This window comes from Triturus cristatus, unplaced genomic scaffold, assembly GCF_964204655.1.
Source record: "Triturus cristatus unplaced genomic scaffold, aTriCri1.1 SCAFFOLD_292, whole genome shotgun sequence".
NCBI classification, from domain to species: Eukaryota; Metazoa; Chordata; class Amphibia; order Caudata; family Salamandridae; genus Triturus; species Triturus cristatus.
Window position 1 is genome coordinate 707,048 of NW_028188527.1, and position 9,855 is coordinate 716,902.

The following is a 9,855-nucleotide window of genomic DNA, read 5'->3' on the forward strand; positions in this document are numbered from 1 at the left end:
GAAGTGTTTTATGTTCACACTTCCATCCAGGGGTGAACCCTGAAATCTCACCCTGCGCGGAGCTCCATAACCCTGGGTAGAAGGTGCGACTTCATCCCCATGATGCCTCACACCTGCAAATGTCACAAGTATCAGTAAATTGGTGCCTGGAGGCTGGAAACACACCCAAGACCTTGCAGGCCTTATTCTGATACTGTAAAGCAGCTAAATACACTTTCCTGAGTATGTGAAGTGTTTTATTTTCACACTTCCATCCGGGGGTAAACCCTGAAATCTCACCCTGCGCGGAGCTCCATAACCCTGGGTAGAAGGTGCGGCTTCATCCCCTTGAAGCCTAACCCCTGCAAATGTCACAAGTATCAGTAAATTGGTGCCTGGAGGCTGGAAACACACCCAAGGCCTTGCAGGCCTTGTTCTGATGCTGTGAAGGAGTTAAATACACTTTACTGAGTCTGTGAAGTGTTTTGTTTTCACCCCTGCAGCCAGGGGTGAAACCTGAAATCTTACCCTGCGCGGAGCTCCATAACCCTGGGTAGAAGGTGCGACTTCATCCCCTTGAAGCCTAACACCTTTAAATGTCACAAGTATCAGTAAAACTGGTGCCAGGAGGCTGGAAGTAGGCCCAAGGCCTTGCAGGCCTTGTTCTGATACTGTTAAGGGTTAAATAGACTGTACTGAGTATGTGAAGTGTTTTATTTTCGCACCACAGCCAGGGGTGAATCCTGAAATCTTACCCTGCGCGGAGCTCCATAACCCTGGGTAGAAGGTGCGACTTCATCCCCTTGAAGCCTAACACCTGCAAATGTCACAAGTATCAGTAAAATTGGTGCCTGGAGGCTGGAGGTAGGCCCAAGGCCTTGTTCTGATACTGTAAAGGGGTTAAATACACTTTGCTGAGTATGTGAAGTGTTGCGTTTTCACATCTCCAGCCCGGGGCGAAACTTGAAATCTTACCCTGCGCGGAGCTCCATAGCCCTGGGTAGAACGAGCTACTGTGTCCCCATAAACCTGTAAATTTCAAAATGTCATAAAAAGAACAAAACAAGCGCCTGGAGGCTAGAAATGGGCCCGAGACACTGAAGTCTTGGATCTGATAATGTAAAGGGCTTTATGTACCCTTTGAGTGAAGTATTTTTCCCACCTCCAGTCGAGGGGTAAATCCTGAAATATTACCCCAATTGGAGCACCCTGTGTAGAAAAAGTGACTTCGTCCCATTTGACCTAAAATTTTAGTATTTTTATTTTTATTTTTTATTAAACATTGTTAAAGGGGTGACTGGAGGCTACAAAATGGACCAGATACTGTGAAGGACGTTATTTCATTTTTGGGTGAAAAAAAATAAAAATATATGTATTTTATTAGGATTACGATTTTTTTTTTTTTGGGGGGCCCATCTCCAGCTGAGGGGGAAAACCTGAAATGTTACCCGAAGTGGAGCTCCATTGCCCCGGGTAGAAGTAGTGCCGTGGTCCCCTTGAACCAAAATGTCAACAAAACAATAATAAAAAAAAAAAAGCACTAAAACAGGTGCTTAGAGTCCCGAAATCGGTCACAAAAAAAATGAGGATCGCACACCCCATGGGCCTGCATGGGAACGCTCTATTTTACCGACTATTAAGCCCCCACGAAGTGGGGGCTTACAGCGCCCGAGCGAGAGACAAAAGTTAGAGGTAGCGCGGCCGTTCCGCCGCCCGGCCATCTGGTCGCGCAGCTCCGTGGGCCATCTGGTCGCGCAAATCGGCGACCAGATGGCCGGCCGCGCGGCCGCCGCCGCTAGCTCGAACCTTTGTCCCTCATTCGTGTTCTGTAAGCCCCCACTACGTGGGGGCTTAATAGTCGAGGGAAATGACCGGCCCTGGGCCGGGCCAAACTCGCCATGGGTCCCCAGTCCAGGGCTCCAGGATGGCGGGCCCCCGGGCCGGGCTATACCCGCCTTAGGTCCCAAGTACAGAGCTCCAGAATGGCGGGCCCCTGGGCCGGGCTATACCCGCCTTAGGTGGCCAGTACAGGGCTTCAGGACAGCGGGCCCCGTGGGCGGGACTAGGATGGACGCGGGGCTCCAGGAAGGTGCCCTGGCCCCAGGACAGTGCCTTGCATGGCGGTTTCGGAGAAATGCCCCCCTCACCCGACCGGCTGTGGGCCTACAAAGCAGGCCTGCCCTGCGGGATCCCTAGTGCATAGATACAGCTCTCCCATGACATCGTGGTCGGCTCTTAAAAGAGCCTTTGGGTTGGTGTTTTTTTTTCTCTTTCTTTCCGTGGGCAAGTCGAGAGTTTAACCGCCGAATCCGTAGAGGGTGCGGCCCTGGCGCTTCAGGGCGTAAACGACATCCATGGCGGTGACGGTCTTCCTCTTGGCGTGCTCGGTGTAGGTGACGGCGTCCCGGATCACATTCTCCAGGAAAACCTTCAGCACCCCGCGGGTCTCCTCGTAGATGAGGCCGGAGATGCGCTTGACCCCGCCACGGCGCGCCAGGCGGCGAATGGCCGGCTTGGTGATGCCCTGGATGTTGTCCCGGAGCACCTTGCGGTGCCTCTTGGCGCCGCCTTTGCCGAGCCCCTTCCCTCCTTTGCCGCGTCCAGACATGTTGTCCTGTCGGTACTGTGACTGAGCAGAAATGAGGAAACAGCCAGCGACGGCTGCTTATATGGAGGAGCTGCGGCGGACCGGCTAGGGCGCTCCAAGCGGCCCACGTGACTCAACGGAAGGCGAGGGGGAGCCCGCCCCTGGACCGCCCTCTGCAGGGAGCGGGGGGCTGGAGCGGCCGTTGCCGTTTGAAAAAGAGCGCGCTCCCAGCCGCCTCTTTGTCGTGGGCTCAGCAGCTGCCGCCGGGGCACGGATCACAGTCAAGCACACACACACGCCTCCCTTCCCGGCCCCCACTCATCACCGCGGCCCGCCTAACCCTGGCGCTCGGTGCCCGCTCCCACTATGAACAGCAGGCTCTGAAATGTTTTAATGGAGCCAACACATTAACGGCCTCACCGGCACCACCCCGCTGTGTGCGGCCGCCCGCAACCCCGTAACACTGTCCACAGGTCAGGCCCGGTCGTGGCAAGTCTGTAAACTGCCCCTATAAACACGTATTTATTTATTTTTACAAAAAGATTATTCTCGTCGGCCTCAAGCTCGGTTTTGGGACGGGGGCAGCATTTATGTGTCCGTCCGAGGGCTTGGGCATCCCTCCTATGTAGCGACGGTGCGGGCGCTGCCGCGACTATGAAGCCTGCCAGAGTAACACCTTGGCACGGATACGCTCTTTGATGGAGTCTGTGGTTGGCCCTGAAAAGAGCCTTTGTGTTTAGGGTGTGTTTCCACGGTGGTCTGCGGGCCTTTACTTGCTTGCTTTGCCCCCTGCCTTGTGGCTCTCGGTTTTCTTGGGCAGCAGCACGGCCTGGATGTTGGGCAGGACTCCTCCCTGGGCGATGGTGACTCGGCCCAGCAGCTTATTCAGCTCCTCGTCGTTGCGGATGGCCAGCTGGAGGTGTCTGGGGATGATGCGGGTCTTCTTGTTGTCACGGGCAGCGTTGCCGGCCAGCTCCAGGATCTCAGCGGTCAGGTACTCCAGGACTGCAGCCAAATAGACGGGGGCACCGGCGCCCACCCTCTCGGCGTAGCTTCCCTTCCGGAGTAACCTGTGCACACGGCCCACGGGGAACTGGAGCCCGGCTCTGGAAGAGCGTGTCTTGGCCTTAGCGCGGGCCTTTCCTCCTTGCTTTCCGCGTCCAGACATGGCGATCGATGCAGGGGCTCACTCACACAACAGAGAGATTAGTACTGCTGTTCGGCTCGACTCCGGCGATATAAAGACTTCGGGTGCGTCTGATTGGTTGACAGCTAGGCGCTGATAGTACTTCTCATTGGAGGGAGGAGGGCTTCTGTTTCACCAATCAGAGACCCAGAACCGCAGTACACTAGGAGGTGGGGGGCTTGCCTTTGCCTGCCAATGAGAAGGGAGAGCAGAGAAGCAGCTACTTTACACGCCCAGCCTATAAATACAAGTGCCGGGCTCGCCTGGCCTTATTTCTCTCGGCTCCACAGGAAGCGGTGCAGATTGTCGACCATGCCTGAACCAGCCAAGTCCGCGCCGGCTCCCAAGAAGGGCTCCAAGAAAGCGCTCTCCAAGCCGCCCAAGAAGGACGGGAAGAAGCGCAAGAGGAGCAGGAAGGAAAGCTATGCAATCTACATTTACAAAGTGATGAAGCAGGTGCACCCGGACACCGGCATCTCCTCTAAGGCCATGGGCATCATGAACTCCTTCGTGAACGACATCTTCGAGCGCATCGCCGGGGAGGCTTCCCGCCTGGCCCACTACAACTCGCGGCGCACCATCACCTCCCGGGAGATCCAGACCGCAGTGCGTCTGCTGCTGCCCGGAGAGCTGGCCAAGCACGCCGTGTCGGAGGGCACCAAGGCCGTCACCAAGTACACCAGCGCCAAGTAAGGCTTCGAGGCGCATCCCCAACTAACACAACGGCTCTTTTAAGGGCCAACCACGTCCTCCCCTAAGAGCTAATGTGCTTCTATTATGACCGGAGAAATAAGTGTTTTAAAAGGTAATGTTGAGCGCACAAGACCCGCTCTCACGGGTCTTGCTGCAGACCGAGGGACGATGGAGCAGGCAACCCGTTTTTAATAAACATGTTTATATGAATGAGCCCTCTCTTTGGGACCAAGTCTCACGTAAGCACTGTAATGTAACGATGACGTTAAATGAGCGAGGGACGATGGAGCAGGCAACCCGTTTTGCCTGTTTAAATAAACCTGTTTATATGAATGAGCCCTCTCTTTGGTACCAAGTGTCACATAAGCACTGTAATGTAACGATGACGTTAAATGAGCCCACGGGCTTATTGTTTTCGGCGACCAGTTTTAGTGTGTGCGGGTGTCACGTTGTGTTTGTACTTTAAGACCAAGGGCAACGGCAATAATCCGCCCCTGGGCAAGCGCTCCCGAAATCGGACACATGAACCCGATGTACCGGGAGCACAGATGCCCCACAGCGCTGGCTTGTGACCAGCGGATCCCAACACAACCCTCCACCCAAACAAAGCTCTTTATTAAACGATGGACACATTGAAGATGCGATTGTGCACTGTGAACACGGAGTGCTCTGGTCACCCAGTGCCGGTATAAGTTACCCAGTACTCGTGGTACTCTCAGCCAGCCCACCCACCCTAACCTGTAGAACATGCCATGGCAGATAAGAGAAGCTCGTATGTGACAGGGTGGTGGCCCTTAAAAGAGCCGTTGTGGTGGTTGTTCGGGTCGGCGTGTCTCCTTAGGCCCTCTCGCCTCGGATACGACGGGCCAGCTGGATGTCCTTGGGCATGATGGTCACCCTCTTGGCGTGGATGGCGCACAGGTTGGTGTCCTCGAAGAGCCCCACCAGGTAGGCCTCGCTGGCCTCTTGCAGGGCCATGACGGCGGAGCTCTGGAAGCGCAGGTCGGTCTTGAAGTCCTGGGCGATCTCCCTCACCAAGCGCTGGAAGGGCAGCTTGCGGATGAGGAGCTCGGTGGACTTCTGGTAGCGGCGGATCTCGCGGAGAGCCACAGTGCCGGGTCGGTAGCGGTGAGGCTTCTTGACGCCGCCGGTGGCAGGCGCGCTCTTGCGGGCAGCCTTGGTGGCCAGCTGCTTGCGAGGCGCTTTGCCGCCGGTGGACTTGCGGGCTGTCTGCTTGGTGCGGGCCATGGCGGGAGCGGTCTCTCTCAGCGACAAGCGAGGAAGAATGGAGTTCAAGCAGGCAAGAGCCCTATTTATGCACTCGAAGACGGAGGGCTGCTCTGGTTGGCTGAAGCGACCGCCCCACGTTTGAAAATAGCCCGCGGTGTGCAATGATTGGCCAATGAACCGGAGGCTGCAGCCTGTCTCTCCAATGAGCTGTGGAGAAAAAGACACCCTCCGATTGGATGATGTACGTTGGAGCCGTAGCCCGCGCTTGGGTCAGCCTTTGTCTCCGTGTCCATCCATAGTCACACGAACCACTCGCCCCCGGTCAACTGGGCGAGGAGCCCAGGATTTTATAAGTGTACTGCCCTTGGTCACCCTGGAACACGCCGCCGTTAACTGCGCTCGATTTCACGTTCACAATCGTCTGCTTTATGCAGACACCACTTCGAATCTGCCCGGATACAGTGAAAGCACCAAGGCACACGTTATTTCACATTTATTATAAACGGAGGTCTAATAAACTCCCAGACCCCCTTCTTTATTTGGTACACAGATTTCAATCCACGCAGCACCAAAAGAGCCGTTTACATGACCAAGATCACACACGGCACTCGCGTGCGGAAAGGTGCGCTATGGATTTACTGTGCCGTTTATTATTATAGAGAAGTGTGCACGCGGGGTGCAAGGGTGGGGACGAACAAGCTCTCTTCTGGACCGGGTGGATGGCTCTTAAAAGAGCCGTTGTGTTTGCAGTGTCTTGGTGCAAGCCCTTACTTCTTCTTGGGCGCTGCCTTCTTGGGCTTGGCTGCTTTGGGCTTGGCTGCCTTGGGTTTGACTACCTTGGCAGGGCTTTTCTTGGCCACTTTGGGCTTCGCCGCCTTGGCTTTCGCTGGGCTCTTGGCAGCCTTCTTGGCGGGGGCAGCCTTGGGCTTCTTGGGGCTCTTTGCTGCCGCAGGCTTCTTGACCTTCTTCGGGCTCTTCTTGACCCCCGCGGGAGCCTTTTTGGGCTTCTTGGCGGCAGGGGCAGCTTTCTTGGCCGCTGGTTTCTTGGTCTTGGCGGCCGCCTTCTTGGCCGCCTTCTTGCCCTCCAGCTGCTTCTTGTTCACCTTGAAGGATCCGGAGGCCCCGGTGCCCTTCAGCTGGGCCAGGGCGCCTTTGCTGACCAGGCTCTTGAGGGAGGCCTTGACCCGGCTCTTGTTCTTGTCCACATCGTAGCCCTCGGCGACCAGCCCCTTCTTCATGGCCGACAGGGAGACTCCCTTCCTCTCGGCAGAGGCGGTCACCACCTTCAGGATCAGATCGGCCACGCTGGGGCCGGAAGGCTTCTTGGCCTTGGAGGCCCCCGCTGTCTTCTTCTGCTGCTTTTTCTTGGGGGCGACCTCAGCGGGAGGCGCCGCGGCGGCTGGAGCGGTTTCGGCCATTGTAATGCGAGTCTCGGCGCGGGCGCTGTCACTGAACAGAAATGTCCCTCCCAAACCCGAGCCCCGTGAATATATACAGGGAGGAGCCGGCCTCTGATTGGTCCCGAGCAGACAGGGCTGTGCGAGGCACACTCGGCTCTTTGCTCCCAGCTGACTTTTGTGTTTCCTACCTTCGGATTATCCACGTTTTAAAACACAATCAGTTAAACACGCGCTTCCACGCATACATGACCAGGAGCCCAGCTTCGGCCCTCTCCCGGGCCTGCCCCCGTTTCGGATCCACCCCTCATCCCTGGCTTGTGATCCGCGGGGAGACTCGGCGCTCCCCCGACGGCGGGCGCCTCCATGCCTGAAATCCCGGGCTCCGGACCCCTTTTCCCCGGTCCTCTCTCGACTCCTGCGGCCGGGAGAGGCGGCCCGCGGGAGGGAGGGGGCTCCTGCAGGGAGCGGGCCCTGTGGCGTCACAGTGGGGCTGCGGGGGCCGCGGGGAGCGCGTTCTGGAACGGGCCGAAGTAACACAGGGCTCCGCCGGCCGAGCGCGGGGTGGAAACAATGCCAGGGAGCCCCTGGCACGGGGGCCAGGGGGCCCTCCCCGCGCGCCTGCACCCTCGGCTGTGGCACCCTCGGCTCGGGGCTTACAAGCAGCGGGGCACGGCCCTGGCTCCAGCCTCGCACGCATCACCAGGCGGCCGTGTGCTGGCAGCTTCACATGCAGGCAGAGAGCATTCACTGCCGAGCGCCGAGCCAGAGGAGGCGGGTGCAGACTCAATACAATAAATACACAGTGACACAATGAAGGAAGGCGGCCGAGTTAGGCCTACATGTTTTAAGACACCCCAAGTGAGAGCAGAGGGTGTGAATGCACCTGAAATGGTGACCCCAGTACCGGCATGGAGGCACTCTGCTGAGCTGATTTTTACAGCTGGAGCTAGGTGTACCTCTGAGGTGACATCTGTAGACAGAGTGAGTTACTGTATGTCAGACGCTGAGCCTATGACCGGGGAGGCCCACTGCGGAACTGAATAGTACAGTACAGAGTGAGGCCTGTGACTACCACTGTTCTACTGAGCCCTATCGCTGGAGTGGGGACCACTCCTGAATCCAATGGTATGTCACGAGGGAGACCTGAGACCAGAAATCATATTCTGCGCACTGTAGCCTGATCGAGGCCTGCTGCTAATTTGGATGGAGGTAGGGGAAGAAAACAAAACACTTCACAAAGTCCAGAACGCACATGAACACCATTCACAGTATCAGATCTTAGCCTTCAGGATCTCCGGCCCATCCCTAGCTTCCAGGTACATGTTTTAGTAATATTTGTGACATTTGGAGGTTTACAGCTTCAAGGGGATGAAGTCGCACCTTCTACCCAGGGTTATGGAGCTCCGCGCAGGGTGAGATTTCAGGGTTCACCCCTGGCTGGAGGTGTGAAAACAAAACAATCCACATAGTCACACCTCCAGCCAGGGGTGAACCCTGAAATCTCACCCTGCGCATAGCTCCATAACCCTGGGTAGAAGGTGCAACTACGTCCCCTTGAAGCTTATCTCCTCCAAAGGTCACAAAGTATCAGTAAAACTGGTGCCTGGAGGCTAGAAACACACCCAAGGCCATGCAGGTCTTGTTCTGATACTGTAACGGAGTTCACACCTCCAAACCTGAAATCGTACCCTGCGCGGAGCTCCATGACCCTGGGTACAAGGTGCGACTTCATCCCCTTGAAGCCTAACACCTTAAAATGTCACAAAGTATCAGTAATACTGGTGCCTGGAGGCTGGAAGTAGGCCCAAGGCCTTGCAGGCCTTATTCTGATACTGTAAAGGAGTTAAATACACTTTCCTGAGTATGTGAAGTGTTTTATTTTCACTCCTCCAGCCTGGGGTGAAGCCTGAAATCTTACCCTGCGCGGAGCTCCATGACACTGGGTACAAGGTGTGACTTCATCCCCTTGAAGCTTAACACCTTAAAATGTCACAAAGTATCAGTAATACTGGTGCCTGGAGGCTGGAAGTAGGCCCAAGGCCTTGCAGGCCTTATTCTGATACAGTAAAGGAGTTAATTACACTTTCCGGAGTATGTGAAGTGTTTTATTGTCACACCTCAAGCCTGGGGTGAACCCTGAAATCTCACCCTGCGCGGAGCTCCATGACCCTGGGTAGAAGGTGCAACTTCATCCCCTTGAAGCCTAACACCTGCAAATGTCACAAGTATCAGTAAAACTGGTGCCAGGAGGCTCGAAGTAGGCCCAAGGACTTGCAGGCCTTATTCTGATACTGTAAAGGAGATAAATACACTTTCCTGAGTATGTGAAGTGTTTTATTTTCACTCCTCCAGCCTGGGGTAAACCCTGAAATCTCACTCTGCGCGGAGCTCCATAACCCTGGGTAGAAGGTGCGGCTTCATCCCCTTGAAGCCTAACCCCTGCAAATGTCACAAGTATCAGTAAATTGGTGCCAGGAGGCTGGAAGTAGGCCCAAGGCCTTGCAGGCCTTGTTCTGATACTGTAAAGGAGTGAAATGCACTTTACTGAGTATGCGAAGTGTTTTGTTTTCACCCCTGCAGCCAGGGGTGAAACCTGAAATCTTACCCTGCGCGGAGCTCCATAACCCTGGGTAGAAGGTGCGACTTCATCCCCTTGATGCCTAACACCTGCAAATGTCACAAGTATCAGTAAATTGGTGCCTGGAGGCTGGAAACACACCCAAGGCCTTGCAGGCCTTGTTCTGATGCTGTGAAGGAGTTAAATACACTTTACTGAGTCT

The 9,855-nt window shown here is 55.7% G+C and overlaps 3 protein-coding genes across 3 annotated transcripts; all 3 read right to left on the bottom strand.

Annotated features, from left to right (window-relative positions):
• Positions 1 to 1,878: 1,878 nt before the first annotated feature.
• Positions 1,879 to 2,628, bottom strand: LOC146768960 (histone H4). The gene has a single exon (XM_085640608.1). The coding sequence runs from the start codon at positions 2,585 to 2,587 to the stop codon at positions 2,276 to 2,278; it is 312 nt and encodes a 103-aa protein (XP_085496734.1). The 5' UTR covers positions 2,588 to 2,628; the 3' UTR covers positions 1,879 to 2,275.
• A 707-nt stretch (positions 2,629 to 3,335) lies between these two features.
• On the bottom strand, positions 3,336 to 3,734 carry LOC146768961 (histone H2A type 2-C-like). The gene has a single exon (XM_085640632.1). It carries the CDS (start codon positions 3,732 to 3,734, stop codon positions 3,336 to 3,338), a length of 399 nt encoding a protein of 132 aa, XP_085496758.1.
• A 1,519-nt stretch (positions 3,735 to 5,253) lies between these two features.
• Positions 5,254 to 6,790, bottom strand: LOC146768962 (histone H3). Its single transcript, XM_085640609.1, has one exon. The coding sequence runs from the start codon at positions 5,691 to 5,693 to the stop codon at positions 5,283 to 5,285; it is 411 nt and encodes a 136-aa protein (XP_085496735.1). The 5' UTR covers positions 5,694 to 6,790; the 3' UTR covers positions 5,254 to 5,282.
• Between the last annotated feature and the right edge of the window lie 3,065 nt (positions 6,791 to 9,855).